The sequence below is a fragment of the Diadema antillarum genome, unplaced genomic scaffold (assembly GCF_040938485.1).
Source record: "Diadema antillarum isolate AM-2024a unplaced genomic scaffold, OU_Dant_1.0 seq00000126_RagTag, whole genome shotgun sequence".
NCBI classification, from domain to species: Eukaryota; Metazoa; Echinodermata; class Echinoidea; order Diadematoida; family Diadematidae; genus Diadema; species Diadema antillarum.
The window spans coordinates 874936-901613 of NW_027271205.1; the positions used below are offsets into that span (position 1 = coordinate 874936).

The window sequence follows — 26678 nt, forward strand, 5'->3', positions numbered from 1 at the left end:
GTATTGAAGAATGCCAATATCCGTGGAGTATTTTGATCTGGTTTTTATATTCTTCTTGTCACAGTAATTTTTTTCCCTGTTCCACTTTGAACAAAAGAGTAATATACGGTATTGAATTAGGGTGATGGATTCAAAAGTAGTGTCATATATGATAAAATCTAAACCCTACACATAGCATCAACAGGGCAAGTAGCAATGCTTAGAATATATGTACAGTTAACTCAGTGTTTCTTGATTTTGATGGGGTCTGTGACTTCTGCATGTACAAAGGAATATAGACCTTCCTGTAAGGTTATGAATATAAATTGGGACTTCTTATTTTCATCAACTTTAATAGCCAATTATTCGACATATATGGGCAGTTAACTTACAAGCGTTGTACGTGGAGTAGACTGTATATTACTCACATGCACATTTATATTATACATATCTAGTTTTTCTAGACCTTAAGTATCTTTTTATCTGCTCTCATAATATAGCACAACTTTTCTCTGTATGCACTCTTTAACAAATTTATCTACTTCATACTGTATATGCCATATGTTTAGCAAATCTGTCTTCTTCTTTTGTTTGTGAATGAGGACTCCCCAACAATTTCACACGGGGTTAAAAATTCACAATCGTAGAATTCATGCAGTAATGAACAGAGAAATGCTTGTGTGCTTGTCACATTCATGGGGCGTGTTGTCCAATTGGCAAAGAGCACCGGACTCGTGAAATCTGCAAAAATACATGTAGAAACCCTGCAAAGATAGAAACCTTGCACAAAATACATGGCATATACTGTACTTGTGTATCGATGGATAGATGAAGTTGCTTTAGTAGTCTCTTCATAGTGGTTTTTAGGGAAGTATCATATTTATCAGTCAATGTGGCACTCTCATTGATTGGCTAGGGTTTAGATCTAACAGACACATCCTCTACATGCAATAGAATTCTTTCTCCTTTCTCAAGCATTTTTTTTTTTGGTGTCGAACCATATGAGACCTGCTCTCAAGGGCCATGTACTCAATTGAGCAGAGAGTGCAGAACTGCCATGCTCATACCATGTATAGACATGAGTAGTTTCAAAAGCACCAGCTAATATAACATGGGGGTTGGACAATCATGTCAATTCTCTATCTTTTGCTCTCTCTCTTTGTATGTACATGTTATATACATTTGTGTGTGTGTGTGTGTGTGTGGGTGTATATATGTCTAACAGATTGATGTACTAAGATTTAGTAGAGATCATTCTCTCACATAACCTACTAATTTAATGCTTACAATAGATGCTGTAACAAACTTGGTTGGTGTAACAGAGCTTTTTTTGTGTGTGCGTGTGTGTTAGTTTGTATTAACCCGTGGAGGACGGACTGATTTTGCTACAACACGCATTTCCCATAGACACCTGCCCGAGTATACTCGGGACTCATCCTCAATGGGTCAAAGAATGAGTACTTAGAACAAGGATGTTGGAAGCATGCATCAAATGTAAAGTACCTGTATATAATTTTCTCTTTTTTTTACATATTTAACATCAACATGATTTTATTTGAATTTCTCAGTCTTGTAAAAAGATACTCTCATAGCATGTCATATTAATAGTTAGGGTTATTTTTTTCTTCTTTTTTTGTACTGTTAGCGTTCACAATGAGATATATAATCATTCATCATTCATTTGATGAGTTGATATGTAGGATATGATTCTTTTGTCAAGAACACAGTAATATGTAATACATCATCATTTCTATTGCATGTTACTCAGACTTTTAAAAGTTGCTCCATTATAGCAGGATGGAGAGCTCACCTCTCTCGTACTAAAAAAAAAAATGACTAGCACAAAAATTTGTCTCGCATGAAATGTGTGACACGTGCAGTGTTATACAGAATACACACATGATCATAAACGTTCAAGTGTATTCTGGATCTGGATCTGGATCTGGATGAATACGCTGAAAAACTCTGGATAGAGTATCACTCAGCACTGTGGTGTGTGATGTGCAGCTAATCACAACGGAGGTGACGCTGGAGCGCTTCTTTGAATGTGTCAAATTTATGAATCTGCTTTATGTTACTCGGCAGATTATTCCAATCCTTCGCTGTTCTATGGAAGAAGGAGTTGGCGAGAGCAGTTGAGGAACCGTGTAAAGTAGAGTAATTATCCGGATGATAACTTCGGGTTGTCATACCTCTCGGTGCTTGAGCAGGACTGATATAATCCTTGAGATTTAGATCAATATTGCCGTGCTTTATTTTATGAAATGTTGATAGCCTTAAAAGCTTGCGTCGTTCTGGGAGTGGATGAAGTTTGAGATCCTTTATCATTCCGGAGACGGAAGATTGCCACTTGTAATCATTACAGATGAATCTGGCTGCTCTATTTTGTACTGCTTGAATCTTGGAGATGTTACGTTGAGTGAAGGGGTCCCATACTGTACAGCAATACTCCAAGTGGGGACGCACTAGGCTCTTGTATGCTTGTAATTTAACATTTCTCGGTGCATTATGTAAATTACGACGGAGAAAGCCAATCATGCTGCTTGCTCTGGCTGTAGTTATATCAATATGTCTATTCCATTTTAAATTGTCTGATAAGACAACTCCTAGGTATTTGTGACTGGACACTGTTTCTATCTGGTGACCGGCTAAGGTGTACGTGTGATGAATGGGACGAGACTTCCTTGTGAAGCGCATAACGTTGCATTTGTCCAGCTTGTATTTCATTTGCCATTTTTTTCCCCAAGCCTCTAAGGTACGTAGATCTTGTTGAAGTATGACACAATCTTTATGTGTCTTAATGGGACGGTAAACTACACAATCGTCTGCGAATAGGCAGACGTTGGATGAAACTTGTTCAGGGAGGTTATTAATATATGATAAGAAAAGCAATGGGCCCAGAACAGTGCCTTGGGGCACTCCTGAAGAAACATGAACGGGTCTTGAGGATGACCCTTGGACTACGACTGTTTGTTCCCTTTCTGTGAGAAATTGTGAAATCAATGAAAGTAATGAGCCCTGGATTCCAAGATACTTGAGGCGATGAAGGAGCCTCTGATGTGGTACAGTATCAAACGCTTTTGCAAAGTCTAACACAACAGCGTCAACTTGCTTAATGGTTTCGACAGAGGAGAAAATATGATGAATTGTTGTAATCAGTTGGGACTCACACGACCGTCTGGATCTGAATCCATGTTGTGTGTTACTGAGGATATTGTTATCCTCCAGATGGCTCATAATGTGGCGATAAATGATATGTTCTAAGACTTTGCAGCAGGTGGATGTGAGGGATACCGGCCTGTAGTTGGCTGGGTCGGATCTACTACCATTCTTATACAGAGCATTTATATTAGCTTGTCTCCAATCTCGGGGTAGCGTGCCAGTCCGAAGACTTTGCGTAAATATGACTTGCAATATAGGTGCTACTTGTGCAGCACATAACTTGAGAAATTTGGGAGGAATGCCGTCTGGGCCAGAAGCTTTATTCACATCTAAGTTCTTAAGAAGTTTCATAATACCTTCTGTAGAAATAATCAAATCTGATATTGTTGGGATTTGTCTCTGTCCCATATGAGGAATATTAATCAAATCTTCTTTAGTGAAAACTGATTGATATTGATCACTTAAAACTGCAGCTTTTTCACGAGCTGTATCGGCTAGTTTTCCCTTGGAGTATAAAGCCGATATACCATTTGTGTCACGCCTCTTTTGCTTAATAAAAGACCAAAATTTCTTGGGGTTAGAAGTGAGTGAGTCAAAAACTGTTGTTCCTAAAAAATGTTGTTCAGCTTTTCGAAGTTCTTTTTGGACTTGCTTACGAAGCTGCCTATAACGGCACCAGTTCCGATGGGATCCATCTGTTTTGGCACTATAAAACGCCCTATTTTTCTTTCTAATCAATCGCTTGAGGGTTCCGTTTATCCAAGGAAGATTAAATCGAGTACTCTTATACCTTGAAGGAACATTTGAATCAACACTGCTATAAATAGCTTCCTTAAATGCGTTCCAGTTCTCCTCCACTGTCTTATGTGCATAATTGGCCTGGAAAACTTGAAAGAAATTTTCCATATCCTTTCTGAGATTAAATGTATCTGCTTTATCCCATAAATAAATCTTTCTACGTTTTGCTTTATGGAGAACTGGGCGTAAAGAAATTTCTGCTATCATATTGAAATGATCAGATATTCCTGCTTTTGTTACAATTGGTGCAAAACAGCCAGGGTTTGTTACGAGAAGTAGGTCCAGGATATTTCTAACATTGCCTGATCTCGTCTTCTGGTTATGATTGGGTTCGTAAGCCAATTGAGTGAGTGAGAAATCGTGGATTAAATCGAGAAGCTCTGTGGTCAGTTCCTGGGGGTACACGCAGTGGTGTTCAGGCTTTCTACACAGATTGGACCAATCAATGTCTGGGACATTAAAGTCACCTCCTACCCATACTATAGGGTTTTTACTGAAATCTATCCTAGACAAGGATTCCCTGAGTTTCTTGATAGGGTCTGAACCCTTACTCGGTGGGCGATAAAAACACCCAATGTGGATTTGTTTGGAGTTCACCATCTGCAGTGAAATCCATATCAGTTCACAATCTACATCCAAAGAGATTAAATGAGTGGAGATGAGATCATTCCTTACTGCTATAAATACTCCTCCTGCTTTTCCCCTCTCTCTGTCTTTCCTATACACTGTATAATTCTCCGGAAAACACTCACTATTCTTTATGCTTGGGTTTAACCAAGACTCAGTGCCAACAATGATATGGGGGTCTGAAGAGTGAACAAGTTCAGCAAAGGCGGCTCTTTTACCAAAAATACTTTAACAATTGAGTATTAATAATCGCAATTTATTCTGATCACCTGTTTGCCTAGAATGGTGGCTTGGCCCTGAGAAGGACCTTTTTTGTTTCTTACTGGGTTTACTAGGTGTGGATGAAGATACAGGTTCTCCTACAGAGCTATTCTTTCTGGAAGATGGTGAATCTGATAAATGGCTATAATCAGAATCAGAGTTGTTGTTTGATAGCTCTGGGCTGGACAATATTGCAAAACTATTATCATGAATAAAACTATTAGTTCCAGAGGTCCAAAACAGACTAGAGCTAAAAGAGGGCATGCCACATGTACAACAGCACCATGAAAGCTGGGAGTGTTCTGAAAGAATTTGGTACATGCCAGGGGACATAGGTATGCAGTCTCTATGGAGCCACTGCTCACAATGGTCACACTGAATGCCTTCTTGATTCCACCTGACTGCTTTGCCACAAATACCACATGGCCATTTACACTTCGGGCCTGGGTTGGGATGTATGTCCCCTGAGGAGGACAAAATGACTAGCATCTGAGACATCAATGACATCTTGCATAGAATGAAAAGAGAGTTGGACTTTTGAAGGTGGAAAATGTGAGTGCTCACAATTGCAAAAGAGGGAGTAGTGATGTGAAAACCTTTTATCTTAAACCTGTTCTTCACTGGGTTGTGATCAAAACATACTATCTTGGACAAATCATGTGCCTGTAAAGACTGACAGAATCTCTCGTCTATGTAAAGGACGACAGTAAAGCCACATTCACGAGTGTGTGTGGACATGTTATTGCTGAAATCATGAGATGTGTAGGGGTTGGGTACCGAGTCAGCAAGGTAATCAAAGGGTAAAAAACTGACAAAAACCAGCAACAGGTATGAGGAGTGACTCTTCTGGTTATGACTGATGTCAGTACTGAGGTTCAGAGCTGGACTATGGCCAGCAAAATTTTGTAGTCCTAAGTTTGTTGTAAAGAGGAGAAAAATAACTGCTACAAGAACCCATAGGTTCTTGGATTTGCTGCAGGTATTGATGTCATACATTGTCATTGTCGAGAAAAAACGTCTGAAGTTCTTTAATAGGCAGACAAAGTTCAGTGAACTGCTGAATATCTCCTGGTAGAAACGTCAGATAATCTGAGCCGATATAATAAGTCTGCGAATTCTGAGTCTAACTGTTGATGCTCGCTTAAACATCTAAGTAAAACAGATAAATGTCGACAATCAGTCAGAGACTTTAAATCTGATATCGATAACAATATCAATTGTTCGAATAATTCTAATTTCAATAAGGGAGGAATGAATGAGTGTACTTCCCTTCTTGCTGTGAAACTTCTCGGTGCTCAAAATTGCTCTGGATATACTCCTTCTCCTTTTGGTTTGCCGAATACTTCAATAGGCTTCTAATCCTTCCAAATTCCCACTGTAGCCGACATGAGACAAAATGACTGCCGAGGTTCCCGCCACTGAAATTAGGTACACGTTGTAACTTGTAGTAGGCGTAGAAAACAAAATGGCTGCTGATATCCCGCCAAATGAATCAGGAGTGATTTCTCATAAAATATACACAAATATGATGACAAAACCGATGAAAAACAATCCTTCACGATGTGATGAAGAACGATGATAATGGATTGCAATTCGTTAAAAATGATTTCAGTCTTAAAACACAAGTTGTACACGCTGGTTAAAACTCCGAGGCAAGGGTTGATGCAGTAGGACGTGTCGTAGGAACACATGCGTTTCACCGCCGCAGCGTGGCGTGGGTCGTATGTTGAGTAGCGTGGAGAAGTGTGTTCAAATGCACATTGACCGTGTTCCTCAGTTTCCTCAAACTTTTGGGTGCTCCATCCACAGATAAAATTTGAAAATAACACCGCAAGACTCACAGATGAATTAAAATACGCGGATTTTAATATATGCAGGTTTAAAAACACCAAAAGGTGACGAATAAGTTAACAAAAAATAATCATTCAGAAATTAAAAGACGGAGCTCCGAGCAGACACGTCCGTTCGCGAGCGCTGCACACCACTTGAGTTATGTGAATTGCCATTGTGTAGGAAGCTGTGTTGTCTACATTTGTCTCAAAAGAGCAATTTCGTAGAAATGTGGTCCACCTTCCTGGTTGGGAGCGTGTTGCCCCTTTCGGCCGCTGATCGTGCATTCCTACAATTGTAACCCCACCTGTTTTACACATGCAACATTGAAATATGAGAGAACAAAAAGGTTGTTAGTGTCGACTGCACGCTATGTAGGCTCTATTATTTGTGATGCTACCAGGGATTTTCCCATCCTGACACACGAAAGAAGCATTCCTTGACACCTAATAGCAGGAAATTAATCCTCTGCTGTACAGGCAGTTTTTATCCATCATCAATATTGAAGTTTTGTGCTTTTTGTCAGTTTCTGAATTCTGACAAGTAGAGAAGTGTGAATGGCTCAGGCCATAGTGACAACGAAAAATGTTAAAAGAGTAACTTTTTTCTCCCCTCCTTCTTTGCAATCTTATCCCAATGAAATCATTTTGAGGTGTTTCTATAATCATGTTTGAAGGAACACTCCAATAAGCTTTATCTTTACTTGTTCTCTGAATACAAATGTATTTGTAAGTTGCCTCACCAAAGCCCTTCATTTTCTTTGCCTTCTCCTTAGTGAATATCTAGTAAACCCAATGCAGGGGCAAAGTGGAGAGAGGTGTGCCGATGTTGATGGCGCAGAGTTAGAAGTTAGAAGTATTTTAAAGGACAAGTTCACCTTCATAAACATAAGGATTGAGAAAATGCAACAATATTAGTAGAACACATCAGTGAAAGTTTGAGGAAAATTGCACAATCGATGCAAAAGTTATGAATTTTTTAAATTTTTGTGTTGGAACCGCTGGATGAGGAGACTACTACAGCTTGTGAGTCATATGCGTACAACAGTATAAAGAAAATATTTAAAAAAAATTCAACATATTTTCACTTTTTTGGCATAATAAAAGTGCACTTGACTTGCCTCTTTCTAAAGGCAGAGGGAATAATATTACCAATAACATTTGTCGGTAACGAGTCAGGGGAATGTGTACTTTTTTCAAAAGATGGAATTTTGTGAAATTCTCTTTATATTTTCCTTATATTGTTGTACGCATGTGACATCTAAGTTATTCATACACTGCAGTAGTCTTCTCATCCAGCGGGTACTGCACAAAAACTTCAAAAATTCATAACTTTTGAACGGATTGTCTGATTTTCCTCAAACTTTCAATGATGTGTTCTACTAATATTGCTACATTCTCTCAATCCTTATGTTTATGAAGGTGAACTTGTCCTTTAAAGATGCTACTTTGTGTACAATTTGATTGGAATCTGTTTTGGGCTTTATTTATGAAATTCAGCTGAAAACATGATTATTTTTTTTTTCTCTGTTCCTAATAAACTAGATAAAGTAACTAACCATCATGGTCAATCACAACAGGGTTTTATTTTACATATCAACAAGCCTTTGATCTTTCACCAACCCGCCCTCAATTTCTTTGTGTGGCTGTTGCTGTGTGCATCACATCAAATCCACGAAATGTGTCCAATTCTTGTTCTGTCGTTACTCCTGTGGCACAGTTTCATCGCTGAAGTGTCATCATCCAGAAAAGACCACAAAAGATGCCATCCACTGAAAAGATGATCACTGCCTTTACTATCCTCCGATGCACAACTGTCTTCATCTCTGCCTATCCACTCTTGTGTGATGTGTCATAATTTTGCACCTGACAAAGACTCTGCTAGGACCAAAAACTCAGGCTGCTTTTGACTCCATTTTACTCGACTGGCTTGCTTTTTTCTGGATAAGCAGTTTTCAGCAGCTTTTATTTTTCTACAAGATTCACTCGCATAAAAAAAGAAGATAATTTAAGTTCTCTCATCTCTCTCCTTGTTCTGTGAAATCATGGTCTGCAGTGAAATGTTTTACGCCCGTGTCGAGGCTGGTAGGAAATCGTTCAGAGTGCCATTAAATAACTTTGCCTTCAGCTTGACAGTAGTGATGCCACCCTTTAAAGCTGTAGGCATTGCATTCACATCTCAGAGTGCTTCCTTGTTTTTCACTGGGCCTAATACTAGAGGAAGAGCAAGAGCAAACAGTCAAGCAAATAAAACATATATCTTTTTTGTGATTTTATGCTCTTTACATGTACTTCTTCATTCAAGTCATGTAGTTGTTGTGTTTTGCAGTTCATTAGTTGGGGCTTCTGCACCAGTATGTGTGTAAAAAAAAAAAGAAAAGAGAAAAGAAAATGATAGTATCTTTAGAGTGTAGAATTCATTCACTGCAGCTAGCAATCTGGGTGATAGCCAGTGAACTCCTGAAATCTGATTGGCTGTTGGCGTGGTCATTGATATCCTGTCAAGTTTTGGTGTGGAATGCTGATCAGAAATATGTCATGTGCAATCTCTGTTTGACCTCACTTCACATTCGAGCTTCTCACCGTGTATAATGCATAGCTGCTTACCCTGTGTGATATTCAAAGCTACCATAGATCATTATGCCATGTGCTCATGTGTGTGGCCAACATGAATAGAGCAGACAGAAGTTTTACTGTAATTAATGGGATCCTGAATCTTCAAAAGACCAATAGTCTTTCCCAAGACAAGGTATACTTTCAGTATGTTTTTTTTCTCAAAGTTTTTTTTCATATGGCACTTGCTGTTTTGGTATCAAATTGACATTATTTCTGAAATTTGCATTTAGTTTCTATTAATTCTAAAGATAGAATGTGCACCACCTGTCCTGAGGATGAGGTCTCTACACATGAGACTCCTTAAAAGGACACTGATAGAAGAAAATCTTGTTTTAAACAAATACTTCCGTCAGTCTGAATGTTTGAAATTTCATTGTATTTTGTTGCCTTATGCTCCCACCGACTTCACAAAATTTCAATATAGCAAACTTTATCTTCTTACTCAAAGAGATCATTACACTGAGAGTCTGCCTGTACATTCAAAGACAGGTCTAAACAAAACAAAAGAATTTGCTTTCGAGTCCAAATTCTAGTAATTTACCCACAGGCCACAGGATTATAATCTTTTATAAATAAAACCAAACCCAAACACTCCCCCGTGTAATAAGTAGTCCCACATACCTAGTTTCATGTGAGTGAGTCTCATCATATTTTTTGTGTGTAGGACTGCTACTTTTTGTTTCACAGAGTGGGTTTGTCTACTCTATATGTCAGCCAAGTTTGGGGATGATTGAACATTAGATCATTACAACAATGATGGGTTAAGATAGCAAGGCAAAAAGTCGTGCCTGCTAACATTCAAGCTGAGACTTCATTTTTTTTTCCCACACAAAAATTTGATTTCTGGTTTGGTAATGTCCCACTCTTGATGTGGCCCATTGATAAATGTGCAGCCACCACAGGTAGCAAGATACGGGTTTGGATGTTGACGTGAATATGTAATTAGCTGTCTAGACATGTGGGTGAGTGGCTGTGGTGGTGTTAACGTAAAACTCTCAATCTCTCAAACATAATTTTCCTCGTTTTTTTCCCATCTTTTCCATCATAATGTCAGTCTCCAAAGTGTGCTCACCTAACAACAGATGATAGTCACTGTGCCTCTATGGACAGAAATTCTTATAGATGCAGATAGTTTAGATTGAGTAAGGAATTTCTTTAACATAATGAGAGCAAAGCACAAAGTAACTCCTTTGATGCTAGATGCTGCTTTAATATAAAAAATAACAACTCCATCAAAGCAAGACAAAAACAGAAACACTAGTGTGGCACTTTGCACTTCTTCCTTGTAATTCCAGTGATGACTTGATATGACTGAATGTTCTTGCATAATAAATGCAGAAGTAAGTCATTTTGTTTGTTGACATTGTGACCAAGTTCTGTTTACCCCATTTCTATCTATTTAAGAGAATATTGGCCCTTGAAAGAAAGAAAAACAATCACTTTGAGGTGTAGGATAGAAATGACAAAGAAAAGAATATCAACAACAGACCAGATTTTTACCTTTCTATTCATAAGCCTATATATATATATATATATATTTTTTTTTTTTTTTTTGGGGGGGGGATAATCTCATATAGTTTATTGACTTTTCATTCATTTGTGTCAGAATTTTTTGAATGACATCAGAGCATGCATATTATCAGCTCTTTTTCATGGGAAATATCACAGCTTGCTGGACAGAGAAAAAAATTAAGATGTGCTTGGTTTATCATCTTCATTTACAAATTGGCAACAGTGAATGTCTATTGTCAATGGCAGCTGTCCACTAGCTGCATGGTGCCCTGACATCAAATACGTCTCTGTAGTTGTCATAAAGTCATGGAGATGAATATGTATGAATATTATTACAACACACAAATGGTCTCTAATCCTTTTCACACAATGGTATATTTTTACAATTTTTGCTTGATATTCCAAACTTTTTTATTTCTGCTTGATATTGAAATCATTGTCATTGCCTCCAGGTTTTGAAGGAATGTCTCTTTCAATTTGATTCATCTCATTTCTCCCCCCCCCCCCCCTCACTGTTTCTAGGCGAGGATGAGGAACTGGAGGAGGATAACATCTACGATGCGGTCAATTGATGATGCCCCTCCCCTCCACCACATCCCCTCTCCATCTCATCGTTGCCTCCAGTGGCATCGAGTCACCACGACATGGCTGGTCCCAGTTTGAAACCCTCCTTGATTCGCTACCGTGGTCCTCACCGCGCTGGTTCCTGACTGCTGCGCGACACACAATCACTGGACATCCGCAAAGATTTTAATCACTATCATCTGACAATGTATTTACTGAAACTTATTCTGTTTGTTTTAATTGTCTGTGGTCAACAGAGGGAGACAAATAAGATGTGTTTGTATGAGCCACATGCTGTACGTTAAGACATATGCCTTGTTAACCTTGTAATGACAGTGTATACATTGAATAAAGTGATCTCACTACTGAATGTGCAAAATAATGACAGCGAGGAATTCAGAGGAATGCTTTTTGTAGTCAGAAAGAAAAGAAGAAATATGTGACTTCTATTGTAACAGTTGCTCAAATATATTGCATTTATCTTCCACAAGGACAACAGAATGCAGAGGGTTATGGAGAGCGGTAATGATACCTTGGAATTATCGACAAATTATCCAGCGGACGCTGCAAACAACAAAAGTAGATCCCAAAGTGAGAGGAAATCAAGAGTGCCTTTTGGATCAATGCGTTTCTTGTGAAATTTGGACTTCATGAAATAAAGTCACTGCTTTATAAAAGAAAAAAATATATATATATGTGATTTTGAGTTTTGTCCAGTTAAGAGATCATTAATGTATATTTTCTGCTGACCAAATAGAAATGCAAAAAAATAAATAAATAAATATAAAAAAGGAAAGATATAAAGAGAAGACTAAAATTATGCGCACAACACATTTGGGGAAAGGTCTTTCATAAGTGGAGTCTATTGAAAAAAAAAAAAAGTATGGTGCATCTGTTCAAGTATGTGGGACTGTACTTAACTCTGTACTTGAATCTCTCCGGTGCACAATGTCCTGGTATGTGATCACGTGAAGTACTCATTAAGCGTTTTTCTATCATTTTGAAAATAATGTCATTCTTTAGGCATTTGAAGTAATCAATCCAGGATAGCGTACGTAGATTCCTGCAGCCAGATGAATTAGTTTCTCATTTGTATGATCATAGTTACATATGAGATAGTGATTACAATCTGGACTTCCAGTCTACATCCAGGACTATATACTGACATATATATGTATATAAATATATCTTAAAATGCTGTTACATATATTCAGATGAACTAGTTTATCATAAATTTTTATGCGTACTCAATGTGAAACAGAATTTTTTTTAAATGTAATTTCTTTTTGTGGCAGTTGTGTGAGATGCAAGTATCCTATTGCTACAATAACTGATGGATTTATCATGAACAGTACAAATTGTAAAGTATACCAACTAATAGTATACCTTGGAGTATATATATATATATTTGTGATATGAAAAGGAATAATGATGAGAATTATATTTGTATGTACAGTGAGAGAAAGCCTATTTTCTCATTTTTTTTCTTGCTTTTATAAGCTGTAGATAAGCAACGATGGTTTGTAGTCTCAAAATGTTATTTATATAAAAAAAAGCAAAGACATGAAGGTTTTTTTTTTCTTTCTTTTTTAGCTTAAGGCATATATTCAGTTTTTTGTATTAGTTCAAACTTAAGGTTTAAACATAGTTAGCAATATTTTTCATTTGAGTCATGGTCATAATTTTGATAGCAGTAGCCTTTTTACAAAAAGGCCAATAAATGTTGCTGCTACATGTATGTACGTTACAGAGCCTTCACCTTTTCAATGAGTTACGATAACCAAAGCAAAAGTGTTGCTTGCATGTTATTGGTTAATTATTGCCATGTTATCACAGAAACAGACTATGTCCTGTCACTCGCAGAAGTTACGTTCACACACAGTTGCCAAACTTGAAGTGTAGGTCAAAAACGTAACTGTCGATGATTAGCTCCGCTCGTGAATTCACAACGTGGGTTCACATGTGCACCTAAACTTTAAGTTAGAACTTACGAGCGAGCCCCACTCAATGATTACAATGGAAGTGCAGAGTCTGTGCTAGATGACCTTATGCCCATACAAAATAGCGCAGCAAACCAGACACGAGGTTCATGCTAACTAACAAGCTCGTTGATTATTGTGTCCACACGGAGCAAAACTACAAGTGGGGACCCCTGTGGCTCGTGGAGAGAGTGTAAACCCTAAGATGTCTCGTATTTCTAATCATCGACTAAACTTTGAATAAGATTGCTCACTTTTGAGCATGTCCACTCGGTGCTTAACTACAAGCTAATCATCGAGAGTTAAGTTTTTGACCTAAGTTTAAAAGTTCAGGAACAGCGTGTGAACCTAACTAGAGTAATGGGCAACATTTCAGTGCCACCAGCTTTATCGCCAATTAATCACTCTCTGTTGCTGAGGGGTCGTCACACTTGCCACACCCTATGTGTTTTGACTTGGACCCCCCAGTAAGAGGAGTTTAAAATCTCCACCTCCAGCTCCACCCCCACTCCACCCATCCCCCCCCCCCCACCATCCCCCGACAAATTAACAAAGAAAACATTCTGTTCAAGTTCAAGAAGTGTTTGATCAGTAAGAAAAGGTAAGAAAATAGTATAAATGCGATGCTCATTTTTTTTTTCACATGATATATTCCTATGCATAGAATTACTTCCATTCCAAGTGACTAAAGTTGATATGTGTTGACATGTATCACAAATATAGCCACATAGTTACAGCTATTACATGTCACCACCAAAGATAAATCAGGTCACATCATGTAAAAGTTGGATTTTTTTTTTTCAAATCTCTTCAGACATGCCTAATTGCAGTTTTTACTGATCATTGAGCATAAAGTGATTTTACTCTGCCTTCTCTGGACAAGACAAACCTATACATGTTTGAGATTCATTCTGCAAGATGCACAAAAAAAAATCACAGAAAGATCAGCAAAAAAAATGACAATTTTGTATGCAAAATGTTGCACTAAATGATGACTTTGAAGAAGCTGCCTGTATAATTCAACTGAACACCAGACAAAATTGCTTGCCATTCATCAACAACTCGTGTATAAATAATGCATAATATCATGAGATAGAGGTCCCAACTGTTATGCAAATGTTTATTGTTGTTTGTAGAAAGGGATTAGATTTACAACAGAGGTTATATGTACTTTTTTTCTCATAGATCATGGAAAGAGAAGAAGTTTCTACCATTAAATGTGCCCTTTTCTATGGGTTTGACACCTTGGTTTATATGGATAGCCAGGAGCTGCCCCAAATTTGTTATGTGTCATGCCTTGTTCATTTGACAAGGCAGTTTATCAAATAAATTGTGAGGATGGTTGTTCTTTAGAATTTATTGTGCCTTGTACAAGTATTTCAACAATCAACTCAAGTGGTAGCCTGTAATGTATGCCATAGAATGTCAAAAATAGCTCAGTTTTGTTGTTTCCTACTTGATGAATGTTGGAATCATGACCACCGAAGGGCAGTGATGTACATGATTTCATACAATTAGCACGTAAAGTGTTTACCAGAATTTTGTTTTCCTGGCATTCACATCACATCATAGTTTCTTGGTGTATCTAGGTTACTGGTGATGATAGCAAAACAAAATATGCTCTGTGGAATTTTTTTTGAACATTCGCCTTCAGAAACCACTTTCAGATTGTAGGTATAAAGTATGACCAATCAAAATATAGGAAACATACAGTGTAAAAGACAAACACTTAAAAAAAAAAAGGATGGGTTCTTGTACTAGATCTCACATCTCATGTTGTATGCCAAAAATAAAAGATCTATATGAACATGTGACCAATTTCATCCTCTCAACCGTCAAAAAGCCAATGACTCTGCATGGAGACGGGTCGCCATGGCGATGCTGACAGGGTTAATGGTCATGTATGGATTTGTTCTCTTCCTAGTTGGGCACAGTTGGTCATTATACCAACGATGAAATGAACCATCTGGGTGCTGTTGGATTATGAAGCATAGCACACCGCAGCTTGTAAATGAATGTCCAAATTTACCTTGCCCAGATTCCAATATATTGATTTTTTCTCTCTTTCTTTCTCTGTCCATATAATCATTACATATATCATAGAGTCATGTGCAGATAAAATGTGTTTTTCTTGGGAGCACTTGCAAAAAAATAGAAATCTATCTTTAGTACATCAGCTAGGTTTTAATTTTTGCATCGCGACTGTACTTGTCATAAGCTGTGTATCCATGAAAATGTGAAAAAAGGGTGTAATATTGAGGCTGTAAATGCCTATTTTCAGTTGAAGTATTTTGTACAATAAAGATCAATATGAAGCAAATGACAATGAATATGATTTTAGTGTGTTAATTTCCTACTCCACTCTCAATGCATGCAATCTCAAAAATGACAAAAATCAGGAAAGAAATAAGGAAAATATAACATTTTGAAATTTCAAAGTTTCTTGGAAAACATTTCTTTACCAGTCCTTAAGAATATTCGAGTGAGCGAGTTGATGATGTCATGAAATAGTGAAGTGAAATAAAGAGCACGACATCATCAACTTGCTGACTTGAATATTCATAAAGACTAATCAAGAAGTGTTTTCCGAAAAAAACTTTGAAATTTCAGAATGTCATATAACTTATTTATTTCTCATCCGATTTTCATCATTTTTGCACTCGTCTACCAGAATTGTTTTCTCTTTCTTATAAAATTGATAAAAGTTTGGAGTGAATTTCTTTTTTGACACACACACACACACACACACACACACACTCTGTCTGTATGTCTGTCTCTCAGAAGAATTGTAACAACATAATACAGTGTATTGCATTACTCCAACACGTGTGTGATATATGGCACTATAAAATAATGAAGCAGATCCTTATCAGACGATTGGTTGAGAGCGTACATGTGATCATCATGACCAGGCATTCATTTTGCTTGGGATGACCATGATTTAAAGGGGATGGCTAGTAACCGATCAGTGGGAATCAGTGGGAATGCTGAGAGATGACTGTTCCAATCCTTGTGGGATTCATTTAAGAGTATATTCTACTGTTGTGTGAAAATTATTTGCTTGAGAATGGTCTCATATTCAAGAAATGTGCAGTTTAATGTTTCCAGGTTAGTGTGCCTGGTCAGTGATGGGGCATTAATCTGCACATTACTTGAATATGAGACCGTTCTCAAGCAAATAATTTTCACACAACAGTAGATGTATAATATACTCCTAAATGAATCCCACAAGGATTGGAACAATCATCCCTCAGCATTCCCACTGATTCCCTCTGATCAGTTACTAGCCATCCCCTTGAAGTATGAAGACTGGTCATTAGCAGTTTCAACTTGTGATGGTGACCAGGCCAGATTTCATAATTTTATCCATTCTCAAAAATGGCTACTGCAAAATGTAAAATGCTTACATCTGAAATTCTTTCTATGGCAAGGATCTGCGTCATCAATTGATAAAACAAATAACACAGTCACATTTTGTTTGGCAATTACATGGAGTATGATCACCCACACTCGGTACACTTGTACAATACATGTACATTCCAAATGATCAAAATGCCTTCAGCTATTGCCTCAGGTGCATCAGACTATTCCAAAGGTACTTATACCTTGTGTGGGTTATTGTTACTAATGTCCTCACTGATGTGAATTATTTGTAAACTATTCCTTCATAAAAAAAAAAAAAAAAATTCACACATCTCAAGGCCTCTGCACACCGAGCACAGCAAGGGCAATGGTCCGATCTTTTGCTATGGTACCCCACTAATAATTTTGGTTCAAAATGTATCTTCACTTGGTGATTTTGTTGCTCTTGATTTGAGTAAAATTCTGGGTGAATTTGCACCAAAATTATTGAATCATTTAACAGAACCAGACATGGTTCCTTTTGGTGTGCCATAGTAAAAAAAAAAACGGTCCGTTGCCCTTACCATGTTCAGTGTGCGGACACCTTCACACTACATTCACTGAGCAGATAGAAGAATGGGACATAAAACTGTTTTGCTCATAGACATGCCTTTATTTTTTTTCCTATTTTCTCTCATATGACATAGTTTGTTTCTTGAAGTCCATAGCAGCGAATATCTCACAATGTTCATGTTTGATAAATTTTGTACATCGAGGTATAACTTCAAAAAATAAAACACAGACATCACAACTGCGACAAATAGTACTTTGTATGTACATAGACAGGTAGCGTAATATGATATAATCTGTACAAATTTTTTTTTGTGCTCTCGCATATATAAACTATGTACACACACTCTCTCTCTCTCAGTTGATATGGTGTATATTTGATTCATCACAATTGATTTATAATGCTATTTCTTTGTCGTAAAGGCCTTTGTTTTACCATCTGTCAAATAATGCTGAACGATCAAATCTGACAGATACCATACTTACAATACTCTGCGGGGAAACAAGGTTATAGAAGTGTTCACTGAATCTCAACAAAGTGAACAGATTCTATGAAAAATAATTAAGAATTTTCACAAGAGTGATTTTTTTTTACCCCCTTTATCTGTGAAACTGTACTATCACACAGAGACTACCTTCAAAAGATGAATAGAATGGAAACAAAATACTTAAAAAACTGGTTGACAACATGCATTTCATCATGGTTAAAATTGTTGGGGTGGGGGAGGGGTAAGAAGTCAGAAAAGATTAGACATTCACACAATTTAGACAAGGACCTACATTGTATGGAATCTCATTACGAAGTAAGTAGTCAATGACACAATTCTCAAAAGAAAAAGATATGTAAGTGGTCAACAGAAATAATTATCAGAAGAAAAGGAAGATAAGTGGTCAATGAAATAATTCTTCATGAAAAGAAAAGAAAAAGAATATAGACTTAACACAATTCATATGTGATTTTACCCCTTATTCACCCCCAATGGTATGTAATAGTCTATTTGTTGTCTATTTTGAATCTACACATGGGATTTTAAAACTGACCTTGCACAGCCTATCACCCTCACACCCCCTCCCCACCCACCCCATCATTTGATAACTGCATGCATGATAACCACGACAGGCTACATGATAACACGAGCAGTAAAATGCTTGCACATATCAAACTGTACAAAATGTATCACTACACCGGACGCATCAATACAGATTAACACGGAATTGTAAAGTTGAAAAGAGACTACAATGTTACTTCAGCCTGGCGGAATGGCATACTTATGGCACGGTTGATAAGTAGCAACCACCTCCTCAGATCATAGAACAACACACACATACACACACTCACACACACACATAGACAGTGCACAATGTATATGAAGGAACTTGATATGCAAGTTGGTGGCAGCACAAATTCCTCCACAAGTGCTTGGAAAAATGCTGCGACCAATTTGGGGTCCGCTGTCTTTTCCTTGCTCATGCAGAGCATACAGAAAAAAAAAACCCCAAACTCAATAATCGTACACTTATGTATATCCTCCATCATGGATTTGATGGTTTGCTAATACATTGTATGTCTTTATTCTTAGAGAGATCAACAGTCACGGCATAAGTATCTTGCCAACGTTCTTTTCATACAATTTGTATTTTCATCTAAACTCATCTTCCCCGCTTTGTGAACAGTAGATTCGTACACATGTGCACCCATTGTAAGCAAAGTCAAGAAATGACACAAGAATGTGCATTTCTATGGACTGAACTGAGATCAATCAATATCAAAACATCCCCTTCCCCCCACCCAAAAAAAAAAAAAATGTTTTGTTAAGCCAACCAACAAACACAGAAATGAAGTGATGGCAATGTATTTCAATTAACACAAGTCCCCATCAGAGTGGAATCTCTGACTTAGGTCCTGACAATGTATCACCCTCAACCCATGATAACCACTGCATTGAGAAGATTGCTCAGCGAGGAAAGCAAATTTCTGGTGCATTCTAATCTTGTGTGCACTTGATTACCAGCCATAAGCAACCCTTGCGCGACACATCCAACAATGATACCACACATACATGTACGGTCCGCTCTCTTAAATTCAAGAGAATTTCTGTCTCTGCAAACCAACACAAATGCACATTACGACTCACAAATTGGACGCGGCGCTGCATCTCTTGCGTGCTATCACCGCGGACACTGTCGTGAGACTTAAAAGGAAAAGAGGCTGGATCTCTTCCAATTCGATATCCGCTTTGTATTTTCCTTCATCCATGGTGGGTATGCATGCTTCCCGAAATATCAGCTTGCTAGAGGTAAGAAGATGATTCTCGCGTGGTATGGCACCAGCCAATACTATTTTGGTTGGGTCGGTTTTCTCTGCACACTTCACAAAGGTGCAATATGACCGTTCCTCTCAAGTGGGCGTGTGCACATGAGAAAGCATGGCTGCACTTGGTAATACAAAAGGAAAGTCTGATGAGGAAATGAAATCGATGATGTCACAATATACATTGAAAACACACACGATTTCTCCAGATATTGACTCTGTTTGTGTTCCCTTTAGATCTGTTGTTTTGTTGTTCTTTTCTTCTTCCTCCCCTTGAACCCTATCTTCTTGTGTATCCAACCAGGTTGAATTTCAGCTCTTCTCTGTGAAATATATCATGTCTTATCAAATGTACATGTAAGTTTGATGCAAGCAAAGCTAGTGTTAAGCCAAAGGATTGACTCTCTCTTCCCTCCCCCAACGCTTTCTTGCCCTATGCCTACTATCACAAAATATACTTCTTTTCCTTCCCTCACAGGTATTGTACAGTCACCAGTGTGAAGCAGTGTGTCCACATGCAAAGCATGCGTCTACTCCATCTTAACCCCTTGAAGGCGGGTCCCGACTAAACTCGGACAGGTGTCTATGGGAAATGCATGTAATAGTAAAATCAGGAAACGAAGCTCATCCAGTGTACAGGTGACTTGTGGCATCTCCATTACAATGTTTTTGACCAGTGAGGGAGCCCTCCTTGCGACTTTCTTTTACACATGAGTGGCTGCTGTGTTCACAGTTGATGCAGCCCTCAGCACCATCGACTTGTTTAATTCACTTCTGCGTACAAGTATTTTTACCGGCTGTACACAGACTGGATGAATAACATAAGGAAACCACTTGAACAAAAGATGATATGGTGTTATTAAAAAAAAAGTTCGAAGTAGCCAACTTCTTTTGATTGCGTTTGTATTTTCTTTTCTTTTTTTTTCACATGTGCATCATTCCACCTTCTATGTCTAGATTTATCACTCAGAAAATCTACCAGAACTCACTTGGTAAAAGCCGTAGGAGGGCTAGGTAATCTATTTTCTACTGCTTTTTCAATCTACTCACAACTGTAAAAAGACACTTCACGATTGTACACAATATATCGTTATAAAATCTTATATTCATTTTTTTTTTTCAGAATGGTACAAAAATTATACTTTTACCAATAGACTCTTAAATAGAGATCAGACTTTTTGCAAATCATCTATATCAGTATATCTGTAAGATAATCTGCTTTATGTAGAAATGAAAGCTATGACACTGTCAATAAATCACTCACACTCACACACACACACACACACACACACACACACACACACACTCTGCTCTTAACATTTACACTGTATCTCACACGCTTGAAGAGGATTTGCCCCTGACGGACACGTAACGGTACAGACAATTTCCCCTTACTTTTGTTTCGACAAATCTTCTCTCTCACTCCTAAATGCACCTTTTGACATTTTATAGAACTGGAATGTGCACGAAAGATGTTCAGCAGTGTTCGATCAGCTGTAACATTGCATAATAGTTTGGTCAAAAGTGCTCACACAACTTCATTAAAGTCAGCAGTATAGACTCGAGTATAGAATCTTGTCAATAGTGGACTAGCAAAGCATCACTTGTCTATCACTCAGTAGAGGTGTCCAAGGTGGTATTGAAGAAATGCGTAGGTCAAACAGCAACCTTGTGAATTTGTCTACTCTCTGTGCTTTTTTGCACCATTCTGCAATGGCGTGAAACAGAGTGGTTTGAACAAGATTTCAAGAAATTAATCAGACACACTATCTTTATGGAAGCATTATCTGGCTTGCCTCTAAAGAATGGATTGAAGAAGTTTAGTTCCTTTTTTTTTAATTCTCTCCTAGAGATTATCACTTTAAAGCCATGATAACTTGAATGCAAAGAGATAAATAAAACAACCATTGTTTGTATAATGAATTTGGCGATTATTCCTACTGCTATACGTTTTCCTTTTTTTTAAGTGGTTGGGATCTACCCGATAAAAGTATTTGTTGAACACTTTTCTTCAAAGATTTTGGCACGTTCCCATTGCCTGTGGTGTTCCACACAGTGCGGTCTGTCCATTTCACAAGAACACAATGTTCCAGCTTGACTGACCACTATCCCACACGAGTCTTGAGGCAAGCTTACGGCACTCTTTAAACAAACAGCCTTTCATCGGAACATGTCAATCAGTGGACGTATGATCTGGAACAAGTTTCCTGTCTATTCTTACAACCTATATCCCTACCCTACTAAGTATGAGTGCTCCAGAACAGGAGATATTGTGCTAAGTATCTATCTGCCCTCTCGCTCACTCACTCACTTGAAAGAGAGTCACTCCGGTGACCAGAGATTAAAAGATGACCTGGAATCAAGCCCATTCAGGGAACACTTTTGCATGTCTTTCTCTTTCCGAAAGAGTTCTATATCATTTTCAGATTTCCACTCACAAATCCAAAATGTCTAATTATTTGAAGGGCCTGCCAAGGGGGAAAAATAAAGAAAATAGCAGCAGAGACTGTGGGAGGTAACATACATTTCCCCATGATCTGTTTGTGGGTACAAGGCCCATTTGAGCTTCAGATTGGAATCAAATGTTCAACAAAGTGGTCCTGTTTGATGTTAATCTGCATGCTGCCCATAGCAGGCAGGCTTGAGTAGTATCATTTGTGCACGGAACTGTTGGAAATATCAAATCGTCACACTCTTATGTGTTGAGGCTGTCTACTGGGATTTTAAACAATTCCTCACTCTACTTTGCTAGTTATCCTCTTTTTATTTTTCCTTTTCTGTTGTTGCAAGAGACCAGTCATTGAATTTACTTTGAGGGTGTCACTGACCGGAGACATACGTGCTATCACAGGAAAAAGAAAAGAAAAGAAAATTAACCTCAAAACAACTGCACTGGCAATGGAAGTTGCATCTTGTTGATGTTTCATTGTCTGTAGGACAGCACTCGCATAGTTGAGAGGTATTTTCATGTGCCCGTTGCAGTAACTATGCAAAGTACGAGAGAGAGCAAGATAAATTAATTCTTCACAAGAATTTGGCTCACAAGTTGACCCACTCATGACGCGACACGGATGGGAGATGGAAATCAATCATACTCCAAAGCGAGAGGGTATCAGGCGTAGTAAAAACTTCCATCGCTCCGTCCTAGCCTCTTTAGCCGTTGGCTCAGCCCTCACAAATTGACTAAATAAATATCGCCCTTTAGTGGCGGTAGAGAGGAAAGCGAAATACGCCAAGGATGCCAATCAGGTGATGCTTTCTCCTTCAAGAGTTATGTTTGCCAGGACAGAGATGTAATCCTATCTCTTTTATCTCCTTCCCTTCTTCCTCCTTGGCACACTCTCCAGGTAAGTGTGTGATAGTCACATTCATCATTTATATTTCCTTTCGAACCTGCACATTTCCAGGAATGACAGCGAAAAATTTTGTATGTACTAATTTTGAGGGCTACGTACGAGCCAGGCGGTTAGTTACCAGCAATTGGTGTGGGGCTCCTAAAACTACATTCACTGACTTAGCTTAAATATGCACCATATAATGCACATGGAGTCTACAAAGCTGTAACATCACTGGTATGATAAGAGTTACACTGAAAGTTGAGAGGGACCCTAAAAGACTGGGAAAATATCTTGTAGACTTCCTTTTGATATTGAGAACTGTCTCCTCTCCAGCTCAGAGTCAGCGGCATCAACAGCTGTATAGAAGAAGACACTGCAGTGATTATGATCAAAGTGATTGCAGAAAGGAACTCTGGGCTGGTAGATTTCATTACGCAAGGCATTGCAGATTTCAGGAGATGGCCACTAACGGGTATTTTCGGCATCCTTCAAGGCCACGGACGCCCTGTCGTAAAGGAAGACGGCAGTGGCGGGGGAAAATCATGATCACCGACCCTAACGTGCTCTCAGCACAGAGGGCGGTATGGGTAGAGCGGACCTCACAGGGGATGATAATGAAAAGTGTTTAAGGCCGTGACTGGGGCAGTTGATTTGGAACATGACTCTTATTCTACAAATCTTGCAATATCAAACCATGCCAAAGGTAATCTTGACTCAAATGACACACTTGATAATACTGGCAGACATTAATTTAAAAAGAGCAATCATATCAAAACAGCAAATACAAGAAAATAAGAGCAATAATACAAATAATTATATCAATATCATTGTGCAATTAAAATTTCTCTTTTTTTTTTGCACTGAATACAAAAAGGCCCCTTTGAAGCGATACATATGGTGTACTTCTTTTTACAATTTTTATAATTACGACAATTCTTTCCGCATTACAGACATCATCTTTGTAGTTTCACTGACGTATAAAGAAAAAAAGATGTCACAGAAATCCATCTGGATGACTCTTTTATTCATCTTGTTCTTTTTAATTCCACTTTTTCCTGCTTTGAGGTTTCTTTTCACCATTCTCATTACTAAATGTAAATCATCTTTTTTTCCTCGCTGGGGAAGGAGGCAGGAGTAAGTATTTTGATGGCACTATAAAATGTGTTCTGCGTTCAATTTCTCTCGATACTTCAATTTTCGTCAACGTGGATCTGCCGTTAGATTTGTTCTGATGAACATGAACTGCCTACAAACACAAAGTGACTCATTAACCTCTGACAGTGTACCACAATCCACGACCAATTGCGTGGGCACTTATCAGGCTTCACTCTTCCATTTGGCAAACATGGAAGAGACTTTGGATCTCCAACAGATTCACTCACAATCACACACTGCTGTTGATTACCTAAGCACTATTCCTTTTGCTACGAAAGTTCTAGCTGAATCAGCTTCAAACAGAGTAACAATCTGTGTCTGTAGTAAGGCAAAGCAAATACGCTCTCTGCGTCAAACTCTTCTTTCAAACTTGGATTAAAGACGCTAAGAGGGGGCGGGGTATGGGGTGAATTACTTGCCATGATTGAAGCTAGGGGGGTGTCATTCTTGAAGTTCTTTTGATATTCTCTGTTTGTAAATGACAGTCTTTATTATTTCAGCATCTTTGGCAAAGCAAGCAGGCACAGAATAAGCAAAGTTGAATAAATCTTAATAATTGATGATAGAAAGTACTTTTCGCTACTAGGCTTCCACAGCTCCTAGATCTTCCATGTCCCTCTCCGTACACTATCACAGAACAACCAATGATGGCACCATGTATTTGCGGTGATATCATTGATAACAAGCAGGAAAATCTCCTTCACGACTGCCACAGTTGGATCCACATGCGACTTGTGGCGACTGCTTACAAGAAGAAAAAAAACGACATGAATAGATGGCATATATCTCAAAATGTCAAATATACATACAACACATTGAATACACTGTGATCTCATGATGTAGGTGAGCTCGAAATGCCTTGTTCCTTTCCTTTAACTTGTTTTTTTCTTACGTAGACCCTGTTGATTTCCTCTCGGCCACTTTCTCCTTGCTGACAATGCCGAGACGCTTCAAGCTTCGCTCCTCCCGAGAAAGCGGGTCGCAGGCTGAGTCTGCTCGGGGTCTCAGCTGCACCTCAAACATGTCCAGTGGGACCTTCTCGTGGTCCGGGGAAAGAGCCCGCCGAAGGAGGGGCGAGGGCGGGGTCTCCAAGTTGCGAGACCGCATGTTCAGCTTCTTCGCCTTGACCTTCATGGGCGCTGACAGAGTGGGGCTGCTCAGCATGTGTGCTGGGTAGGACTGGGTGGTGTTGGAACTGCCGGGCGAGTGGCCGAGGCTGGTGACGACGGACAGCGGGCTGGGGCTGCGGACGGGGGACTTGGGGGCCGGGGACTGGTTGGGGGTTCTGGCCAGTGGGGACAATGGGATGTGACCGACGGACTTCCTACGGTTCCCGCCCGGCCGGAAGGGGAAGGGAAGCTTGTGCGCAAGGCCCTGGAGCGTGCTGGGTCGTGACGATGTGAAGTGTCCAGCGGGTGAGTTTGGGCAGCTTGACGAAGGGGAGCTATTCGGCGAGGACGTCAGTGGCGTGCTGCAGGCATGATCGCCGCCAACGTGGAACATCGGCGGCGATCGTGGCGACTTGAGGGAAGTGGGCGAGCGGGGCGACGTGTCGATCCCGCTCTGCCGTCCCAGCGCCGCCAAGCTCGTTCGGCTCCCGTCCGTCGACGCCCGCTTCAAACTCGACCTCCTGAACACGGCGCTTCTTCGACGACGCTCCACTGAGTCCCTCTTGCGCTTCTGCTTCTTGCGTCGGGCCATCTTGCTAGTGGAGGGGTTCCTCCTCCGGCCGCCAGTCTGAATGGTGGTCTTGTCCAGGGGCACGGCGTTGATGACGACCTGGGTATCGCTGCTCATCATGAGCTCAACAATCTCTCGATGGATCAAACCCTCCACAGGGGTGTTGTTGATGTGGGTCACCAGGTCCATTGGTCTCAGGCCCGCCTCGAACGCAGGGCTGCCTTCTTCCACGTGCTGTGTAGAGAAGCAACATGTGAAAACAAACCTTTGACTCTCTGTAACCTTTTACACCTTATAATAATCTTACTCCGTTGTTATGTTATATGATGAAGAAGAAGATCAAGGTATGGCATTCACATTAAATTACTGTGAACACTTCTCTGTAAGATTTACCTCTGTATGTTTGAGAGAAGCAGAAATAAGTTTTGTTTATTAATATATCATATAGCAAAGGGTAGTTCATAAAACAAACATTTGACTATCAGTAACCTTTCACATCTTATATAATTCATAATAACACATGCATTCTATATAGAATACAATATTTTAGTATTCACGCAAACAATCTTGCTTTGTATGATTGAGCCATTACAAGCAACCACAAAAAATTCTAGAAATGATCATCCATCCCCAAAACTTATCATCAAAACATTATCCCCCCATTTTAAATACTATATCTTCCACTGTGCAATCAACAGCAAAGGTTAACATGTATGTTTTGTTTTCACCCATAATACAATGTGTCAGCATTAGAAAAGATGCAAAAAGTTTGAACTATTCTTTCCCTAAATTCTTAGAATTACTGACATTCTTTAAATTCTTTAACTGCTAACCAGGGGCCTGTTTCATAAAGAGTTGCGATTGATCTTACGCTTGATTTATTGAGTGTAACTTGGTGAATCAAGCGTAAGTTCAATATTGAGCGCAAGTCTTGTTTCATATAAAAGACATGCTT

The 26678-nt window shown here is 39.0% G+C and overlaps 2 protein-coding genes across 4 annotated transcripts in view; one reads left to right on the top strand and one right to left on the bottom strand.

Annotated features, from left to right (window-relative positions):
* The window catches only part of LOC139727328 (uncharacterized), an 88569-nt gene extending 76318 nt beyond the window's left edge, over positions 1–12251 (top strand). For both annotated transcript variants that reach the window (XM_071638284.1, XM_071638285.1), the window contains one exon: positions 11307–12251. In XM_071638284.1, coding sequence (XP_071494385.1) covers positions 11307–11356 — 50 coding nt within the window. In that variant the 3' untranslated portion in view covers positions 11357–12251. The remainder of the gene's footprint in view (positions 1–11306) is intronic.
* Positions 12252–23439: 11188 nt separating this feature from the next.
* LOC139727341 (microtubule-associated serine/threonine-protein kinase 2-like) overlaps positions 23440–26678 on the bottom strand; it is a 51311-nt gene continuing 48072 nt past the window's right edge. For both annotated transcript variants that reach the window (XM_071638301.1, XM_071638300.1), the window contains exon 19: positions 23440–25957. In XM_071638301.1, coding sequence (XP_071494402.1) covers positions 24932–25957 — 1026 coding nt within the window. In that variant the 3' untranslated portion in view covers positions 23440–24931. The remainder of the gene's footprint in view (positions 25958–26678) is intronic.